The 20395-nt window shown below is 34.1% G+C and overlaps 4 protein-coding genes across 9 annotated transcripts; 1 reads left to right on the forward strand and 3 right to left on the reverse strand.

Moving 5' to 3' along the window:
• Positions 1 to 141: 141 nt before the first annotated feature.
• LOC132785260 (tyramine/octopamine receptor) lies at positions 142 to 8037 on the reverse strand. Of its 4 annotated transcripts, none has more exons than XM_060791261.1 (6): positions 7597 to 8037; positions 5502 to 5865; positions 3244 to 3346; positions 2358 to 2483; positions 1149 to 1332; positions 142 to 1069 (listed from the first exon to the last, which is right to left on the reverse strand). In XM_060791261.1, the coding sequence occupies exons 2-6, from the start codon at positions 5725 to 5727 to the stop codon at positions 320 to 322; spliced, it is 1389 nt and encodes a 462-aa protein (XP_060647244.1). In that variant the 5' UTR covers positions 5728 to 5865; positions 7597 to 8037; the 3' UTR covers positions 142 to 319. The 4 variants fall into 4 exon arrangements, with proteins under 4 accessions (XP_060647244.1, XP_060647243.1, XP_060647245.1 ...); XM_060791260.1 differs by having other exon boundaries at positions 7523 to 8037; XM_060791262.1 differs by lacking the exon at positions 7597 to 8037 and adding an exon at positions 6196 to 6600.
• A 1046-nt stretch (positions 8038 to 9083) lies between these two features.
• Positions 9084 to 10317, reverse strand: LOC132785526 (uncharacterized). The gene is made up of 3 exons (XM_060791664.1): positions 9966 to 10317; positions 9747 to 9890; positions 9084 to 9685 (listed from the first exon to the last, which is right to left on the reverse strand). Exons 1-3 carry the CDS (start codon positions 10104 to 10106, stop codon positions 9620 to 9622), a joined length of 351 nt encoding a protein of 116 aa, XP_060647647.1. The 5' UTR covers positions 10107 to 10317; the 3' UTR covers positions 9084 to 9619.
• Positions 10318 to 11032: 715 nt separating this feature from the next.
• On the reverse strand, positions 11033 to 19543 carry LOC132786407 (lutropin-choriogonadotropic hormone receptor). 3 transcript variants are annotated; one of them, XM_060792923.1, is made up of 18 exons: positions 19256 to 19539; positions 15973 to 16444; positions 15525 to 15676; positions 15384 to 15458; positions 15251 to 15328; positions 14994 to 15068; positions 14864 to 14929; positions 14731 to 14799; positions 14593 to 14667; positions 14420 to 14537; positions 14153 to 14358; positions 13889 to 14092; positions 13025 to 13177; positions 12809 to 12954; positions 12506 to 12734; positions 12242 to 12437; positions 11989 to 12185; positions 11033 to 11927 (listed from the first exon to the last, which is right to left on the reverse strand). In XM_060792923.1, exons 2-18 carry the CDS (start codon positions 16258 to 16260, stop codon positions 11750 to 11752), a joined length of 2505 nt encoding a protein of 834 aa, XP_060648906.1. In that variant the 5' UTR covers positions 16261 to 16444; positions 19256 to 19539; the 3' UTR covers positions 11033 to 11749. The 3 variants fall into 3 exon arrangements, with proteins under 3 accessions (XP_060648906.1, XP_060648907.1, XP_060648908.1); XM_060792924.1 differs by lacking the exon at positions 19256 to 19539 and adding an exon at positions 19026 to 19175; XM_060792925.1 differs by lacking the exon at positions 11033 to 11927 and having other exon boundaries at positions 11985 to 12185; positions 19256 to 19543.
• A 189-nt stretch (positions 19544 to 19732) lies between these two features.
• On the forward strand, positions 19733 to 20343 carry LOC132786703 (gamma-aminobutyric acid receptor-associated protein). Its single transcript, XM_060793319.1, has one exon. It carries the CDS (start codon positions 19869 to 19871, stop codon positions 20241 to 20243), a length of 375 nt encoding a protein of 124 aa, XP_060649302.1. The 5' UTR covers positions 19733 to 19868; the 3' UTR covers positions 20244 to 20343.
• The last annotated feature ends 52 nt before the right edge of the window (positions 20344 to 20395 follow it).

A 20395-nucleotide genomic window follows, 5' to 3' on the forward strand; every position in this document is an offset into this window, starting at 1 on the left:
CACAGTCACGCCTAAGGCGGCTGATAAAAAGTATACTTTGTAGGGTCAAAGATGTCATCCTTTCCTTAGAAATGTTTACAATTGTGTGTGTTTGGTAAATGCGAACAAAACTCAACTTGATTTTACACAATTTGCGTTGTCTTTTATTATAAATAAACTTAGTGTTAGATAATACAAAGTATGCTTAAGTACAAACATTTAAATAAATTGTATTTTACTTGTGTTTTGTGTGGGTTTTGCTTCGGCTATGAATATCCTATCAAATAAATATATGTATGTATATGGTAAGAATGGTTGTTGATTTCATTTTGTGCGTTTTTCAGGCACGAAACATATTCATATGATTTCGCGGCAGTTTCTGCTTACAGATTCTCCGACATGTCAAACGCCAGAAGGCAGCACGGAAGTCGGGGTTGAAGGCATAAATGAAAGGATTAATGGCACAGTTAACCCAGCCCACCCATGTGAAAAAGGACATTAGACCCTCGAGCTTTTTCAACTGCGGCAAAAAGGGTATCAACAGATAATACACAAAAAATGGCGTCCAGCATGCGATCAAACCTCCCATGACAATCGTCAGAGTTTTTGTTGTTTTCGAGCTCTTAGTCTTTGTCGACACTCGCATCGGGACCCGATGGCTAGCCATGGGTCGCCTCATCCGTTGCGAATTGTTGCTTGATCGATCGGCCACTTTGCTGTTTGTCGATGTGCCCACCGATGAGCTCTCATTATAATATAATGCTGGCAGTGACATTGCTGAGGCACAGCGTGTGTGATATCTGCAATTATTTCCTGTACACTGCATCAATGACGAGACGCGGGATATCTCCATAAGCTCATAGAATGTGGGTTGATGTTTCAGTTTCATTTTCTTATCCGCAAACTTTGTCTCCTGACATTTGGTGCACTTCACGTTGTTGGTGCTGAATATGGGATTCGCTTGGGTGCGGATGACACTGCAACGTGCCTCACAGCAGGGCAAACATTTGTGAGGATTGCAACGATACTGTTCCGATTCTGAGATGAAATGCTCACCATCCACCTCGTACTCAGCAGTGCGTTCTGTATTCTAATCGCAAAAACAAAACAAAAAAACAAAATAGGATGTCAGTCTGAGAGGGAGAAGTTAAAAAACACAAAATATTTACCGCATCGCGTACAATGTGAGCTCGACGTGATGTGAGGACATAACCAATCCTAACGTACACATACAACATGACTGTCAGCGGTATAAAGAAGGAGCCCATAGCTGAGTAAACGACATATCCTTTGTTTTGATTGTAACGACAGTCGACAAAGTCCTGTTGTTGTCGATTCCTGCCTGGTTCATACCTATGAACAAATGTAGTCGAAGAACAGACAGTTATTTGACTTTATTGTAATCTTTCTTTCGCTGTGTTTTGCTGGTTTCTTAGAAAAATAAAATTAATGTCTCTTCTCTCTTTGTATTCGTATTTATTTGCTAGGTTACGACACAACATTGTGTTTTCTTTTCTTTTTTTTTGGTAATATACAAATGAATGTTTAATGTGTGTAATAAGAAGTAAAGTAAGCTTAAACGTATTAAAATTAATATGGAAAATGAGTTTCTGAGAAATATTAAAAATATTGTTAGTGTTAATTATTCATACTTCATTTTTAATTAAAGTTAATTGTAAATAATATGAGTATAATTAAATCACAACTTCTCAAAGGTCTAATTAAAAGTGTTCTCTTTAGCAACTGTAAAGTGTGTTCAATTGTGCGCTACCCGCCATCTGCCCTCAATCAAAGTAAAACTTTACGATATTATCAATTAAATATACCAAAATGGCATACTTAAAATACAGAAATATACCGAAATGTATGTCTGGTATATTGACATCACAAGTGTTATTCATACGGACATGGCTACATTGACTCTGATTATAATTTCCTTCTACACTATGGGAGCGAGTGTAAAAACTATGTGTGCATTATTACCTTTACAATTGTGAATATACAGAAAATAATATCAACAACAAGAAAATATTTCGATATTGTAAGCATACACAGTAAACATACTATGTCGAAATGTGCCAAATGTTTTATTGAGCAATTGTAATTTGAAATTAGAACATTTAATCAAGGTTAAATTGCCGGACAAGATGCCACCTTTGGTAATAATATACTAGGGTATTAAATTTCTCAATGGCACAAATATAGAATTTGTTCGTTCTGGTTTATTTATAAAACCGAAATAAATAGAGACATTCGAGACGGCAAACGAACTTAATTAACTATTTTAATGTGAGCCCAAGTGAAATGTGTACTTGGCCCCAAAAATAGTGTGCATATATAGTATATCAACATAATAAATTGGTGGACAGCATACTCACCAGCCGAGCATGGGTGGACATGTAATAACGAAGGCCAGTAACCAAACGCCAAGAATCATTAACAGGGCCAATCGTTTGCAACGCCACTTTTTTGAATATGTCAACGGCTGTGTGACTGCAAGATACCTAAATACAAAGCAATAAAAGAGAGGAGAATAAAAAACAAAAAGTATGTAAGTAAAGAAGAAAAGAGAAGAGAAGCAAAGAGAAGAGAGTAAATGAAAACAAAAGCCAGTCGGCATATTGTTTATAAAGCTGTTGACTAACGTTCCTAGCAAACAGCGCAGCACTATGGCGTCAACAAGGAACTTGGAAATGCCATTAAAATGTAATTGAAACTTCCAACAAAAGCAGCGAGCACTACGTATACCAGCCAGTATACCAATGTAGTATGTTACTATACCACCCACAATTTCACAGTCGACTGTCCTCTGTCCTCTGTCAACTGTCGTCTTTCGTCTGTTGGTCCTTGCTGCTGCTGCTACTATTGTTGTTTCCGGCCATACATACAGTACACTATTGCGGTACTGTATACAGTGCATAAAGTATACGTAACGTTGGCTTTAAACGTTATGCACTGGATGGGTCAATAAAAAAGAATATCTTTACACAGTATTTGCACCTTTTTATGCGTTTATGACGTCATCCCAATGAATTGCTGCTTTTTTTATATCAATAAATTAGGGCATATCGTAAAATTTAACGAGTTTGTTGACCAAAGGGAATACCATATGTATTTACCAGAGCTATTAACACCAGCAGACAGCACTAAACCTAAACCTAAACCTAAGGTGCAACCTAAGCTCCATACTTACACAGTCACAATTCATAATTCGCTTTTTATATTCGTTATTACAAGCACTCGTATTGTTTCGCGCTCACTCACCTGTCCAAACTTATGGCACATAAACTGAGAATGGATGCGGTGCAAAGCAATATATCAAAGAATATCCAAATATCACAGAGCGTCCACCCAAGTTGCCATGAACCTGCCAAAGAAAATATAAATAAATTGAATCCAATTCAAAAATTATTGTATTTGTCAATCTTAGTTTGCAATGATAGCTACTGACAAGACGAAACGTTATTGAATTTTCATAGGAGAAGTATTTCGTGCAACAAATTTTAAATGTTAATCTAATTGAAAGTCCAGCCACACCTACTGAAACTAAAAGTTTTCTGATCTTTTGAGAAACCCAAAGGATTTGATGCCAACGCTAAATTTTAGAGCAACAAAAGGGCTCTGATTTTCGTATTTTGCATCATTTATGAACTTTGCTATTGGGGTTGTTCTCAGCTAAATCTAATTATATTTTTGTGTCCACTGAAAATCTACCAAAAGGGGAGATATAGCTATGCAAAAAGGCAAGCAAAATTTAATTTAATTTTTAGATATTTTATCTTTTACAATTACTTAACATTTCTTATAATAGACAAACATTTATTATAATTTTAATTTTTAGTATAAATCATAAAAATCACAATTTCATAAGATACTCGTAAAATAATTCAATTTATTTTAGCAAAAGAAAATAAGGTTAAATAAGTATAAGAAAAATTTTAAAATCTTGGTGACAATGCATAAAATTCAGCTCTTTTATGGATGATGATTATTTAATGTTTGTTTTGATTTAAAATAAAAGCAAAAATTTTTAGCGGTCCCTAAATTTATACGCTCTGCAAAGCTTAAATTATAAAAGCGCAATTAAACAATGATTGATAATTTTACACAGGATATCTCATAGTTTACCACTTTCGACTGAGTTGGTTGTATTTACTTTTATAGATTACATTACAATCAGTAGTATTTGTTAGCATGTCATTTATATTGGACACGCCTTCTTGATTGAAATTAGTGTTTTGCTTGATTACCAGTATTTGTGCTTTATTTAAAGAACCTCCTTAAAAAGAACAACTGCCCACAAGCCATTAAAAATAAATGTCAAAATTGGGCTTATACTGAAAAACATTATAGTGAGAAAACTAATTGCCGAAATTAATTGATTGCCTAAATAAATGTCGTATTTTATTCGAGGACAGCAATCAGTTTTCAGATATTTATAACCGTTTTCTAGTACAAATACGTCATGTTGGGCCATTTGGCCAGTATAAATAACCTTTTAGCGCCAACAATGATATGAAAATATCAAAGGTTGAGCCCAACAAACTCTACTCGACTCGACTCGCCACTGACAAAAGAGCTATTCATCAAGGGCAAACTTTTTTGTTACGTGAGCTTCATCTACCGAATCTGTTCACAATTCGGTTCACAAATAGCTCGCATGCCTGATAGACCATACAGAGCACTGCAACTATAAACATTGTGGCGACTTACATCCATCCACCCCAGCCCTTAATCCTCGCCGTTATTATCTGTGTTTTTACTTTTTGTTTTGGGAGGGAAATTGACCATTTGTTTATACACAAGAAGAAAAAAGTTCTTAAATGTGTAAAGTTGCAAAATTCAGCATTTTGGGAATTTGAAAGGCATGCAACTTGTTTTGAGCCCACCTATAAAAGTATGTAAGTATTCATAATTAAGCGAAGGAAAACAATTACCCCTTTCTTTGCTCTTAGCTCTTGAATATTTTATTTTGATGTTTTTACGTTGCAAAAATTGTTTCAAAAATTCTTTAATACGGCCCAAACGCTAAGAAATGTGTCTTCAAATTGCAGAGATTTTAATCTCTTGAAAGACATTCAAATTTTAAACAAAAGAGTGTTAAAAACGTTACTCAGAAAATACAATAAATTAAAATTCAGATACTACTTGCAAGTATGTGATAATAAATTGGAAAAATTTTGTTAACAAGAAAGTATTAAAAAATATATATTTCCATCAATCACTTTTGCTTTGAAATGGGTTTTTCTAAGAGTTGTATTACTTTCATGTATGCTACAATAAATTTGAGAAACATGAAGAAAAGTTTAATAAATAGAAAGTATAAAAAAAATGTACATTGTCATCAATCATATTTGTTGTGATTTAAAATGTGTTTTTCTACGAGTCTTTGTGAAGTTATTCTAATCGATTTTCAATTTAATTGATTTTTAATAACAAATCAAGGCATTATTTTGTGGCGGCACATTTCATCGCTTTCAATATTTCGTTGGCTATTACTTTGCATATCTATTTATACATACCGATGACATATAGAGCAACTGCTGGAGGCATCACGAAAATGCCGACAAGTAAATCCGCGACGGCCAAACTCATCACAAAACAATTAGTAACCGTGCGAAGCCTTCGTGTGGTCAGCACAGACAATATAACGAGCATATTGCCAATCACGGTTACAAATATCAGAAGTAAGAATAATGCCACGGCAATACACTTTGACCAGTGCATGTTCTTCAAATAGTTGTTCATTTTGCAATGATTATTGTACGATCTCTCGACTCTTAGTCATTTTGTTCAAATTTTCTTGTTTATATTTGATGAATACAATTTGTTCTTGCATTGTGTATAATTCCCAGTATTATTTGCCGGCAATCAGACGCTAATTGGCTAATAAAAAATAGAAAGAGTAATTTTAATAGTTATTAATTATTTAGCAAATAAAAACGAATTTCAAAAAATAACAGACGAGTGGTACAATTGCCAGAGAGATACGCGTGTGCTTCAATTGTCTGAGATACACTCGTGATTAGACTTACACTGTGGCATCTAAATCCAATTTTAGTCAATGACATAAATCAGACTCCAAACACATTCTAATAACCTCTAGTCAGTCATGCTAAAAGAGATAAGTTTCTGCTCCTACTCGTATGTACACACGTCGGCACTACGTCAGTAAATCTTTAAGGTAAATAATATTTGTTAGCTATTTTGACACACCTGCTAAACAAATATGTAATACAAACGACGCCGCAGACAGAGGTTCACATAAACAAGTTTAAGAGATTGTTGAATAAAAACTAAAAACTTCATGAGCGAGATTTTATGCTTCATTTAAAGTGTTTGACCGTTGATACTACTTGTAATCCGATCGCATTGCTTTACACTCTTTATATCGCTTGTCAGCAGCGTATTTTTTATTTCATTTTTGTGTAAATAACTTGTTGCTCGAATATTTAATTGGTTTGCTTTGCCATCGATTCAACATGCCACGAATTCACAGTTTAAACCTTTATTGGCTTCTGAATTTCACTCGTTAGTTGGTGAACAAAAAAGAATTGTAAAACAATACAAGGAATATTTTTATTGTTGCACCCGCACGGTTGCTGTTAGCACACGTTCACAACAAACTGGCGACGGGGCAACTCATTGACGATTCGCTGGCGCTGGGATTGAGCGCAGCCAACGCTTCGTATGCGCAATATTTTTTATTATTGGCGGCTAAAGTACACAGAATACGGCGAGCTAAAACAACAATAGCAGCAACAACAGCATCAACATTTGGGGGGAAAATTCTTTAGCTATTTGCAACTTTTTCGTTGTGTTGCTTTTTGGAATTTTTATTATTATTTTTAGCTTTATTTAAACGCGCGCACACATTTTTTTTTTTGCTATTAGCTCTCTCTCTTTGGAAAATGTTCTGAAATTTGTAAATAATTCCTTGGATTCAATTATTCAGAAAGAAATCATACAACACCAATACAAAACAAAAAATAAACAAAGAGACGTAGTAACAAATCAAAGACTGAAATATATATTAATCAAGTAACAAAGTTGCATTTACAATCGAAGCAGAATAATATCGAAGCGTTTCTAATGGAATTATAAGTGAAATCACAACAAGTGAGTGTATGCCGGACGATTCTGCTTAGATATAAAATATAAAATCAAATGAAACAACACTCCAATAATTCAATTTCAGATTTCCGCGAACGAAATAAAAATATGAAGTTCCATAATGATAATGATGAAAGTAATTCGCATTATAACGATACAAATTGTCGTTAGGTTAATGTGACACTCCATTTCTCAACATCGAGGTAACTTTCATGACTTAGGAACACCAGCAACATTCCCATTTTGACACAGCGAATAATGAATTGCGTGTTTGCGGAAGAACTCCGTGACGTGAGTTTGGAACAAAATTTGTGGTTTATTGCAACAGGCTCAGAAGTCAGAACTCATTAGGCCTCAACCATTTACACTTGAGAGTTTGGGACGCAACTTTTTCTGCTCTTTAAGTCTTGACATTATTGATTATACTTACGAGTACTACGTGTTGCCAGTTTAGTAACGCTTTTTAATTAATGTCAACACAATTATAATTAATTGTATGTTTACCCTGGGTAAATTCATAGCACACTTATCCGTTGAGCTGAGTAAACCATTTCCAATTGCGACAGGAAATAACAAATGTTCCACTTGGGTTCCTTTTGGGATTGCGGAGAGTTGGACCGTTATCAGCAAATTAATTGATAAATTTATCTACTGATTATGGCTTTAATAGACATTGACATCTCACTTTGATTGCGTTCATTATTAATTCCAGATAACCACAGGCAGATGCACACATACACACACTCACATACATATGTACATATTATATATGTATATATTTACAGATGTTAACATATGTTCAGTAAACTTGTAGAATTTATGCGAAATTACTTCAGCGATTTAAAAAAGTTTGTTTGTGTTAGTACTTTGTAATGAACACGAGTCTGACTTGGAGTTTATTAAGTAATCCACTCATAATGTGTTTATTTTTTTTCTGTTTCTTCTCTTTTTTTTTGCTTTTGGTCAGAGCCTTTGCAACCTAACGGTAGGACGCGTCGCGTACGACTAAAATAATTGTGGCCAAGCAGAAAAATTTTTCTAATTTCCCAAACGTTTTACTGGTCGTTGGTCTTTATGCTAGCTTTCATTAGCCGGTATATACATATGTATATGGATGGATGAACTACACACATAGATAGATACGCACGCACCCACACACACATGTATATATTAATATATATTCTGTAGTCGCCTAGTATACATGTGTGTGTGAGTGCAGCTTTGTTCTGGTTTGATAGACAACAGCAATTCGCGTGCTCTGAATGTTCCTTAGATAATTATTTAGGTAATTAGTTAGGGTTCGTTTGCGCAAAAAAGGATATTCTAGATTAGCTTTAGCATACATTTAAGCCAGATGCGCACAGTGATCGATCAGAAGATACCCTGTATGCATCGCCTTATTTATTTTCTATTTTCAGGCAAGGCATACAAAAAATGGAATATAAAAAACGCATTATAGACAAACAGATGGACGCATCTATGCCGAATTTACTCTTGCTGCTCATCTGAATTATGAATTTACGTATTTTTTTATAGCTTCAGTGAAATTGCCACCTGCGTATTGAAAACATTTTCCACTTGCGCAGCCTTCAAGAACTCCAGCTGCGACAGCTATAGGGTGTCTACACAATTCATTTATAATAAAAGTAAAATTTTTAAGGTCATTAGCATGAACCGCAAAATGGTACAAGGATGCGTCTCATCGGAATCGATCATCCTAATGGACTCTTCCTCTTAAATTGAGTACATAAATTAAGCTCAGCCGAAACCTAACCATGCTCGTGTTTACAGTGTTTGAAGACAAGCATGAAAACACGATGTGTGTGCATAGACCTAGTACTCAAAGTACACTTGCATGTATGCTATGCGTCATTGTTTTGTTTACTGGAGAATTTTATATTTTATGCCTAATTGTATGTTGATTGACGAGCCCCAAAGCAAACGATATTAATTAAAACGCGTAAAACCATAGGAGGTGAATGTGCTTGAATAGGGAATATTTTCTCCATCAAGTGCAATTTTTGACAGCTTTACTTAAATTCAATTATACACATGACTATTAGGTCTGTTTGTGATATATTCGCAATGTTTTTTGATTTGATTTAATTACAGTATTGTTAAGCGTGCGGTGGATTAGCTTAAGGAAAACTTGTCTGAGAATTAGTGTAATCTAAGTACATATAAAATTGTGTCTTGTTTTAAGTATTTGAGATCGAGTACATATCATTTAATTTGCTACTTCAACTATTTTTTATTCGTATCTGTGCATTAATGCCTGTTCAATCTGAACTTTGATCCTAATAACCTTTACGTACATACATATATGATTATATCGGTGCCATCCTCCAAGATTGGATGAATTCACAATATCATTTTACTAAATTGTGCATGTTAATACTTGATAGCTGCCTTGGTTAGTTTCACGGGCATAGCTCTATATTCATTTATAAATATACTCGGATATCTTCCATTGCAACTCCTGTAGATAGTTAGTCAAATACAACCGATACAGGATTGGGGCCTTGTGCTACATGCGCTGTATAACGCATCCTTTAAACGAGTTCATTCGGACATCGATTTCACCCTCTTCTAGCTGCAATATAAAAAACATCATAAATAACTAAAGTGTTCTATATTTAATATGAGTTGCATACCTCATCGAATGCATAGATATCTTGATAACACGATGGCGATATGCAACGCCTCAGACAATTTAATTTGGCTACCATAGCCGAGTTGAAATTAACGCATAGGGAATTCTGACCACACGCTAGCTCATAGTCGTGATAAGTAATTTCCTGCAAATAAACAAACCAAGTGTGATTTATCGTTGGATAAATCAATACACACCAAGCTACAAATCTTTTACTTACGTTTTTGCTTGTTTCCTTATATGCGTATTCCGGAAAATGAAATGTTGCTGCCTTGGATAAGATTTTACCATCATCTCGATGGCCTTCAGAAGTGCAAATAATTAATTTTAATACGAAGATAGAGCAAAATGCACGCAACATGTCGATTGTTTTCTTTTATTACAACCGGCTCGCAGCTGTCAAATAATAAGGGTGGAAAACAATAATCGTTTAATTCAATTCAATGGCAAACATCGATGTTTTCTGCAGCCAAATTTAAGAATTATAAATAAGTTTATTTATTTATTATCGAAGAACAAGAATTTTGTTCAGTTAAATTCAGACTGTTTATTTATTTAGAAAATAGCTTTTTTAAAAGCTGTTTTATTTGCTGTAGTGTGACCATAAGCAACAATTGCAATAAATACTATATATTTTAACGTCGATGGTATATACCCAACAAAAATGTCACGTGGTCACATTGCCATAAAACCAACAAACATTCCAAAATGTTGCTAAATTAGTGGTGCTTAATTTTATTCTGCAAGTTAAATTTATATTTATTTTTAAAATCTAAACGTCTTTTTCAACATTTGTGTACCATTTGATTGTTTCTCTCATGCTGATCATTCGAAAACATTTTGCCAATACACAAATTAAAAAAAACAGTATCGGCATATTTTCATTTGATTGGCGTGAAGCCACTCGAAAATTGTAACTATTAAATACCATTAATGTTCGCTATTGAGAATATAAAAAATATAACATCGAATCGAGCGGCAATAACATCGACGAAATACAATTGTTGCTTCGATGTATTTAAATCAGCTGACATCAGTCTAAATTCTGAGTCGCGCTTATTTAGCGAGTACACAAACCTCTGTTAGCGAGTACACAAATCTCTGTTAAATTACAGACCAATGTTACCTGCCAAGGCTGTCAACCGCTAAACCGTTAGCTGCTAAAGCGGTGAGCCGGTAAGTACTAAAGGTTACAGGTACTAAAGGTAACAAACTGCTAAAAAAAACTCTTTAGTTCTAAAATCTAGTACAAGGTTGTAAAGCAAAGAACCAAAGTTTACATTCCATTTAAAATTTTTATTGGTATACGTATATTTATTTATACATTTAATATATATTTTATGTATGTAAATACATTTATATGGTCTATATTATTTGTCAGATGTAGTTGTTTTAGAGAGTCCGAATTAACTTGCAATATGCTACTTAATTTAGAACAACACATTGTTTTCCATATATTTAACACATATTTAGCTATACATTTAACAAACTTTTCACATTAATAATTGTTGAATTCAATATATTTTATGTAAATACATTTTGATTATTATAATGCATAATAATAAATGTAGATATTTCGGGAGTCTCATTAACCTACAATACTTATTTAGAACAGTGATGAAATAATTGGGATTTATCTGTTTAGCTTGGCTAATTTATTTTAATCAAATTATTTTTAGTTATTTCATAACTATAAAATTAAAGTGTGCCAGAAATACTGCAAATGTGACGCATTTCAATGGAAGTTACGATTTTAGAGAGCTTAAGGATCAAAATTATAACAAGAATATAAATAATAGTACTAAAGAAAATATTATCACAACTAATAAGCAACTCTTTATGAGCCTATGGCTCACTTATAACTAATAAGCATTTCTGCATTTGCCTTTGGCTGACATCGCATTGAAACTAGTTTCTGTTGCAAGTCCTGCTCTTTATAGCGAATGATTAAATTCCACATTGAAAACCATTTAATTTCTTTTGCTAGTTTTCTTTCGTAAACTCTTAGACGTAAGCCTCATCATTCTTGATCATTTTCTGAGTCTCCGCTGTCAGATCCAATTGACCTTTCTGACTAAGAGAATGGTGACGATCGATGGAGCCGCGTATGGTGTAATGGGTGGTGACAGGTATAGAATCGCTATGCTTATATTTCATTAAACGCTTTTGGCAAATACCCAACCTGTCAAACAATAAATACAATTTCACTAAGACTTTTTAAGATTTTTAAAATAAGTACTTACTTTGACAACAGAGTGATTAAATCCTGTCGATATTGAGACGTTAGAATAGCATAGAGATACGGATCGGCACAAGAGTTCAACGGATAGAAAAATACTAATAATATCTTCGATTTGGTAACATTAATCAACGGATATCCGGCCAAAGCAGTAAGTCCAAAGAATGCAATGGGCGCCCAGCAAGTGAAATTGGTGAAAACCTGAGGGAAAACCATTTAATAATAATGTGTCGTTAATTAGTTCCACTATAACTCACCAGAAGTGTCATCTTTTTGGCAATGCTTATCTCGCCAGGAATGTTATCACGTGCATGACGAGTTTCATGACCCAGTGATATGTATATTTGAGCATAGCATATGGCAATAATGGTGAAAGCCATAAAATTGCAGCCCAAAATCAATACCAAGTACACCGAATCATATATATCACGCTTCTCCATGGGTAAGCAAATGCTGCGATTAAAGGAAAATTCAATTTAATTACTGTTTAGACACTTTGTTTACAGCATGTGTTCGCTTACCTTGTCGATGAGTAATTGCTAATGCCAAACAAAGGCATTGAGGACATAAAAATTGAGTAGATCCAACCCGACAGCATGATTACAGCAGCCTGATACAATTTCAAACGCTTGTTCAGATACATGGCATGCGTAATAGTGAACCATCGCTCAATTGTGATGACAGTCAACGTAAATACCGACAAATGACTTGCGAATACTGTGAGAAATCCAGCTACCTTGCAACCCAATCCTGTACAATTACAGTAAGAAAAATCCTCTTAGTTTAAGCTGCTTGCTGTGTGTCGAAGGTAAATTAACCCTTACCATATTGCCAATCAAATGCATAATTAAAGTATTCGCCCATCGAATGGGCATCTATTGAGGCAATCAGCAGCAAATAGAGCCCCAGACAGAGGTCAGCAAATGCCAAGTGGCACATTAAAAATCGCGGCACCGACGCTGTCTCGGATCTAAAGTGTAAAAAGCGATGCTGGCAGATTAGTAAGTGCTGCAAGGATAATAGTACGTTAAGCTGATTACTTAATGGAGAGTATGACAGTGAGGACAGCGACGTTGCCAACAACCGCCAGAGCAACAACGATCCAAACAGCAATGCGCAGCCACTGATAACCCATTACATCCTCGCAAGGATTCAGAGCATTCGGCATGGGATAGCACTCAACATTGGGTTTTCTGCAATAGAAAATTATATAAAATAAATGTGTGAATTATAAAGAATTTCGTTTAGAAGGTGTAAATCATAATGTAAATATATTTACCTAATATATGTAAATGAATTAGAAATATTAAAGCAAAAGTTGAACATGCGAACAAAAACGTTAACTGTATCAAGATAGTCTTTGAAAATCGAAATCGAAGAAAATTTAATTTTATTTGGCTTAGCTCTGATAACGCAGAGACTGTGAGTAAATCAAATGGAACTGCACTCTATATACAATGCTTAATTTATGGTTCTATTATTTCATATCTATTTCCAAGGTGTCCTAAAAGTAGTTTTGTGTATTTTAAAGCAGTAAACACAGAAAAATCACAAGTTTGAATGAAATGAAAAGATAATTGTTTTCTTTAAAAATAGAAATTTGTTGTATCTTGTAGCATGCATTTTTAAGGTATTTTTCAAAAAACATTAAATTGTTTTTATAATGTGAAATTAAATTTTAAAAAAATGTATCTAAAATACTCATCTGTGCAAACACCATTAAATATGTGATTTTTCACATGAATTAAAATATGTAACTAAAATAAATATGTAGAATTATTCAAATGCTAATAAACCAAATACTTTCACTACTGCCCCTTACCATTGTCATTCGATCGTGCTCTGTGAAACTCTTTTGCAATTAAACATTAAGATGAATGGAATCAAAATACTCTCAAACTTACCTGAAGGTAAAGTTCCCACAGTACTCAGCAAGTTGATCATCTTCTGGATTTAGTGTAATTTGTTCGTGAAATACTCCGATATTGATCATTGTCGAATCCGTCAAGTAATTGTACGAATTAGGCGTACCATCGTTCAATGGCATTTCAGTATTCTGATAGCTTACAAAATCATTAAGTCCATTCGGTATGCTTCGTTCCCAACGACTACGAATAAGAGGTATAATAACGTTAATAGATATATATGTGTATATATATTTAACTTACCCAAATTGATCAACAACTTCGTCGGTTTGAGATGCGGCGAGATTTGGTTTATTTAATTGCATTACAAGATCCCGATTGCTGTAACACTGTTCTCTCAACTTCTCCAATTCCTGCATACGTTGAGCATGTCTCAGAGGATCGTGTCTTGAAGGAAATTGGAATGCACAGCAGTGGAATGAATGCGTTAGATGAGCTTTCTGTAAGTTCTGCAAAGATACAATTATTATTATTAATAATTTAAAACTGAATATTAAATTTTAGATATACCTGAAAGTTATATATGGATGGTATCGTCTTCAACGTATGCGTGTTAGTAATGTACAAAACTTCGACGGTCTGCAGTCCAGCTGATGGCAAACTGACTAGCGAAGTGCTAGAGAGATCACTAAATAGATCAAAGTAATGTTAGTTTTGGCTAGAAATCTGATAGGTTTACTTACAGTTCGGTTATATCTATTATCCCGTAGAAAGCATTTGGATGAAGATCGCTTAACTTGCGATTGTCCCGCAATGTGCTGGAAATTAAATATAATATTTTAATAAAATTCATTATCTGCATTTAATTATAATGAACTTACAGCTTGGCAATTTTAGACCCAGAGAAAGCGGAATCGTCAATAAATGTTATGTCATTATTTGCTAAAACTCTAATAATATAGAAAGTAAATAAATAAATAAAATATATCTTCATGAAATAAAATGATAACTTACAATTGTGCAGTCTTAACTTTAATAGATTTGGAATCAATTCGAGAAATTTGATTATTGTCGAGATCACTGGAAGAAAAGTGTTGGATATTAAACATCGCATCAAAAAAGTAATGAAATTCTAACGACTTACATCATCTGTAGAATGTTGAGAGGTGGTAAAAATCCAAGATCCGGAACACTTGTCAAACCACTATTAATTATGCGTCTGAATGGGCAAAGAAAAAAGTTTTACTATTTTTAATTTCCATTTCTTAATTTAAAATTAAAGAATTAATGGTGCAGTTTAAATTAGAAATGTTAAATTGTAAATGAATAATTAACATTTATTAATTAAATATTTTATGAATATCGTATCTTAATATTGTATTGTATTCAACTTTAACTTACATGATTTCAATGGTGTCAGAAATTCCCTCAAACACATTCTTCGATAGATATGTCAATTTTGGCGCTTGCGAAATATAACTGATAGGAAAAACTGATTACTATGAATTCTTAAACATCGAAAAATTGTACTTACATGGTGCGCAGAACCGTCAAGTTAGAGAAGGCGCTGTCCTGTATTTCTTCCAATTTGTGACAGTTAATGAACGCACTGTAACAATACTCCGAATTAATGGCTTTATTCATCAATACATATTGTTTTTAGGGGCGTACTCACACATCTAATAATGTGGCTCCGTAAATCTTCAATCCAACAGAGCGTAAACGAGGCATGCCCGCTGATGCAATTGTTAGCCTTTGTAGTGGTTGTTGCAAAGTCTGTGGCACACGTGTCAACGCATCGCCCTCGCAGCGACATTCGAGCTCATTCTGTTGACATATAGAAGCATATACCATAGCGTTTACTACGTGCATAGATAGATAGACAATATTTGTGTGTGGGGGTAAGATCAAAGGGTTGCAGCTAAATAGTTTAAAATGGTCTATTGAATGTCAATACTATCAAGAGTGGCTGACAAAACAACATTAGGCAAGAGACATGAAAATAAGCTTAAATATTTCACTAGCATAGTTTGTGTAACTCAGTGCTTTTAAACTAGACTACTTGTTAATTTCTTACTAGAGTCATTTATTTCTTTTATTAACTTAATGGGTTGGTCACTTACCTGATTGCTGACTTCCCAGCAGCAACAAGTCCAAGTGGCGACATCGTTGGACGACGGTGTCGTTGTCGTGCCTGGCGCCTGTGTCATCATCATGGTGGTATCATTATTATTATTAGTACTATTTCCACTCCCTTTATCGCCGGGCAAATTATTCGGATAGGTATTAAAGCCATTCTGGTGACTCTCATAACAATTGGTGCCGCCTTGAGTGGCACAGCAGTTGTTTAACGAAAGCAGTAGCAGCAGTAAAATAAAATCAATTTCAAAACTGATTGACATGCACTTCATGTTTGTTGAAGTGCCGTTTGCTTTTCAATCCTTTGCAAACACCTTCACTTGTTGCCCATTTCAATAGACACAGACGACACATTTACAAGTATGCAAAGTAAGTTTGTGTGAGTTTCAATCTGATGCTGCATTCTGATAGCTTTCCTTAAAAATCCTTCGTCTGCTAAATTAGTTAATTAGAGTGCTGCAATGTGAAACGAAAGATAAATCTTGAAACGAATGCATAGGAAACTTTCAGGATAAATGAAATATCATCGTAGATTTGAAAATTTCAAGTTTCTAGATTAACGCAACTGCCAATTGGAAAAACCTTACTTATACAGGGTATAAATGATAGGCCGCGCATGTGTTTCGCAATATGTATGTATGGATCGATCTATTTACATTCGACACAAGCGAGTTCAGAAACACACAGCCTCAAATATTTTGCACCTATTGATAAAGCTGTGAATTGAGATTTCACGTTCCGCGACGATCGCATGCTTGATTGACTTTTCAATTCATACAAAGTTATGATTCGATTACCTAAATATTGTTTAACATGCAAATTGCCATCACAAAAATTAAGAAATTTACTAAAGTTGTCAATTCGAATCATAAGAATATTGCGAAATTAAACACTGTTCTTTGATCGACTAGCACTCACCTCGCACTTAATTTTGTAGTGCATTCAATGAACTATTGAATAGCACTGAAACTCTCAGAGAGACCTATCAATCTTTTAATCTCTGAGATTACAAATTTAATGGGCCTCACAAAATTTCAAGCTTCATTAACTTTCAGATCCTGTACGCTTCAGCTTTCTTCTACTGCTCTTGACCGTATCATGTTCGAGTGCAATTAAAATTTATATTAATAGCACATAAAATGTTAAATATAATTACGGATTGTTTTTTATAGCATTGCGAATTTTATGACATTTCCCAGGGCTGCACACTGAACTCAATTCTTTTGTTTATTTTAATTTTTTACATGTGCGATGCCAAGCTACTTTTTTAATTAACATACTTATACAATTGTGAGCAAACAAATCGCAGTCAGCTTATCAGTTGTATTTTTAGATACAGCTGTTGTCTGATTGAATGTTAAAGCATTGTTCAATATGTTTTTTATATCGTAAATTCTACGAATTAGTAAACTAATTAGAATAATATCTAAATTAGTGCAATAATAAATTATTTAGAAGATGAATTAGGAGCACACTTTTTTGAGTCGCAAAACCTGAAGAAACCAGTTTTCACAAATTTTTAGATTTTTACAAATTAAGTCTAAGCTATGAATTTGTTTACAACGAAAATAATTAACATAGGTAAGCAGTCATTAAATAAATCGTAGAGGATGATAGAAAAAAAAACTTCTGCTCAAAGATACAACGAATTTTCCAAAGAAAGATCGCCATATGATTCAATACATTTTTGTTTTTGCCAAATTGTTGAATGTTTGTTTTGTAATCTAGCTATAATATATACAAATTAAATAAAGTTGTCATTCGCTAGTCTTAGCTGGTTTTCCCCAAACTGATTCCTCGCTTTACCCGTCTATGAGTTTAGTGCGTTTAAGCTAACAAACTCGTAGTAGCTACAAGTCAAAAATGAAGTAGATAAATGAAAGCGGCACCGACAAATGCGGGCCAATTTCCACGTTCTTAATTATCCAATATTTGTACGTTAAATATTGAGTGTTTACTTTTGTCTATCTACTGATTACAATTATAATATGATCTAACATGCGTTCACAAAAGAAAATGGAAACATATTGCCGAGAACACATTTATAAGGTGTCATATAAAAATGGCTTATAGCTTTGTTCTTCATACTCTAGTTTGTTTACCATTATGCATACCTCCGTATGAATGTCTAAATTTAATTATAAACCCCATGTGATATAAACAATGACTTTGAATTTAGCTGCAAACCACTTTTATCTATTTTTAAGATTTTAATTGATTTAATTGATTCATTAACATAATCCTAAGTCGAATAAAATCCAACGTGAAAACGTTATCAAATACTATATGTCGATTCGAGGATTATTCGTTTATTTGCCAATCCATCCACGCATAAATCTCAGCTATGGTAAATTGTATTTTTAGCACTACTTTTCCATACGTGACTGAACCTTGCGCATGATTCGCAACTACAGCAACTCCAAAGGTCACATCTCAGTATGCAACTGAACACAAGAATTTGTGGTCAGTTATCCGGATTATATCTTCGTTCTGTACTGCATATACATTTTCCATTGTGCAAATAGCTCTCACACATTCTGAGAAATAGTTGGTGATTGAAAGGCTTATTCGGCATTGTAAAATGCAACTAATTTAATTTAAAAATTTCTACAAATAATGAATACATGTTTCGAATTTATAATTGCTGTCATGTTCGCTGTAAAGTATTTTAAAAATAATTCGCACAGTTCTGCTAACTTTAGAGAAAAGTTTTTCAACCAATGAGAACAAAAACAAACAGTAAATGTAATTTTAATTCTAGTGTATGGAGTAGCACTTCAGTGTATGGAGTAGCCCTTTCTGTTTTATGATTATGTACAACATTAAACACACTCTTTGAACTATATAAATAAATAGCCAATTGACTCGTGTCGTAAAATGTCCATTAATAGGAATGATTTGGCTGTTGATTAACGGTCGGCATAGTAGTTATCTCTATCGAAATATCGGAGATAGCTGCAAATTTTGTGCTTACTGTAGAGTTAATTAAGACCGACTTAGCTGAGTTATCACATAATTACAGTAGAATATCGCTGACCTTTGCACTGCGAAGAAATGTGGGAAATGTTCACTTTAACTTTACTGCAATTCGATTGTTATCATAATTAATATTTTGAGTTTTTATATTTTATTTTTTATATTTTACACACCACTTTATGTACAGATTTATATTATACCGATTATTACATTATTATATAAATTTATATATATATTATATATTCATCTAATAAACTGAGGTACAGAAAATTACATCTTGTTGCAACTTACAACAAAACTTTTTAAAAATAGTCGATGCCGAACCGTGTTGCGATACCGCGAGCGCGTCTTTTTACACCTGTTGAATGAAGACAACTAAAAAATCTGTTAGCCAAAAGGCAATCCAGACGAAACCGGAAATCAGATATATACGATACGCAGTGGAGCGCTACACCACATCGTCTTAATGGCAGCAAAACACGAATGCTGCGAACCGAGTGCGAATGCTGTCGAAAGCCCCAATTTCACACCTCCAATTCGCAGCAGCAAAAATAAGCTCCGAAAGCTGGACAGACGAGGGCACAATGGGTTATCTCAACGAAAGCCTTTCGTTAACTGCTAAAGCTTTTATGGCTCTTGTTATTTTTATTTTGGCCAAAAGCTTTCTCATTAGACTTTGCCGTCCTACGAAACTATTAACTTGAATTGGCCAAGTTGACAACCTAACAAGGGATAACTCGAACATTTTCGTATTGTAATTGTTTTTGCATCATACGTAGTCAGCTTTTTAAGTTCAAATTTCGAACAAAAACATTCCGAGTAACAATCACAAATTTCGAAGCCATATCCGATAATAAAACGCAAATTTAAATTACTTTCTATTTAACTTCAAAACAGCCATAAGATGAATATGAATTTTCAGTTCAAGAAGGATCACGCATTCGAAAAGCGCCGTGCCGAGGGCGATAAGATACGCCGCAAGTATCCGGACCGTGTGCCTGTGATTGTGGAGCAGGCACCCAAGACACGCTATAATTCGCTAGAGAAGAAGAAATATCTGGTGCCGAACGATCTGACAGTGGGACAATTCTATTTTCTCATCCGCAAAAGCATCAATCTGCGACCGGATGATGCGCTGTTCTTCTTTGTGAACAGCGTTATTCCACCGACATCGGCTACTATGGGGCTGCTCTATCAGGAGCATCATGACAAGGATTATTTCCTCTATTTGGCCTATTCCGATGAAAATATTTATGGCCAAGAACCGCCGGCAATGTAGTTCTCCAAAATGCTGTTAATTTGTTACTTTCTCTGATTAATCGCATTTGTCGACAGTTACAGAGTATTAAAAATGCATACATATGTAAATCGCAAATGAAGTATTACAATGTTTGACTACGAGTATTACACAAAAATGCTGCTACACATTTC

Source organism: Drosophila nasuta, chromosome 2R (assembly GCF_023558535.2).
Source record: "Drosophila nasuta strain 15112-1781.00 chromosome 2R, ASM2355853v1, whole genome shotgun sequence".
NCBI classification, from domain to species: Eukaryota; Metazoa; Arthropoda; class Insecta; order Diptera; family Drosophilidae; genus Drosophila; species Drosophila nasuta.

What these genes read in the sequence shown, in the direction of transcription:
- LOC132785260 (XM_060791261.1), bottom strand. Translation starts at nt 5,727, where the DNA reads ATGAACAACTATTTGAAGAACATGCACTGGTCAAAGTGTATTGCCGTG. An exon ending in TGTCCACCCATGCTCGGCTG is followed by an intron (nt 1,333 to 2,357) that starts GTGAGTATGCTG and finishes ATTTGTTCATAG; the next exon opens with GTATGAACCAGGCAGGAATC. An exon ending in CTCACATTGTACGCGATGCG is followed by an intron (nt 1,070 to 1,148) that starts GTAAATATTTTG and finishes TTTTGCGATTAG; the next exon opens with AATACAGAACGCACTGCTGA.
- LOC132785526 (XM_060791664.1), bottom strand. Translation starts at nt 10,106, where the DNA reads ATGTTGCGTGCATTTTGCTCTATCTTCGTATTAAAATTAATTATTTGC. An exon ending in ATAAGGAAACAAGCAAAAAC is followed by an intron (nt 9,891 to 9,965) that starts GTAAGTAAAAGA and finishes GTTTATTTGCAG; the next exon opens with GAAATTACTTATCACGACTA. An exon ending in ATATCTATGCATTCGATGAG is followed by an intron (nt 9,686 to 9,746) that starts GTATGCAACTCA and finishes TTTATATTGCAG; the next exon opens with CTAGAAGAGGGTGAAATCGA.
- LOC132786407 (XM_060792923.1), bottom strand. Translation starts at nt 16,260, where the DNA reads ATGAAGTGCATGTCAATCAGTTTTGAAATTGATTTTATTTTACTGCTG. An exon ending in GAAGTTGTTGATCAATTTGG is followed by an intron (nt 14,093 to 14,152) that starts GTAAGTTAAATA and finishes TCTTATTCGTAG; the next exon opens with TCGTTGGGAACGAAGCATAC. An exon ending in AGCAATTACTCATCGACAAG is followed by an intron (nt 12,438 to 12,505) that starts GTAAGCGAACAC and finishes CTTTAATCGCAG; the next exon opens with CATTTGCTTACCCATGGAGA.
- LOC132786703 (XM_060793319.1), top strand. Translation starts at nt 19,869, where the DNA reads ATGAATATGAATTTTCAGTTCAAGAAGGATCACGCATTCGAAAAGCGC.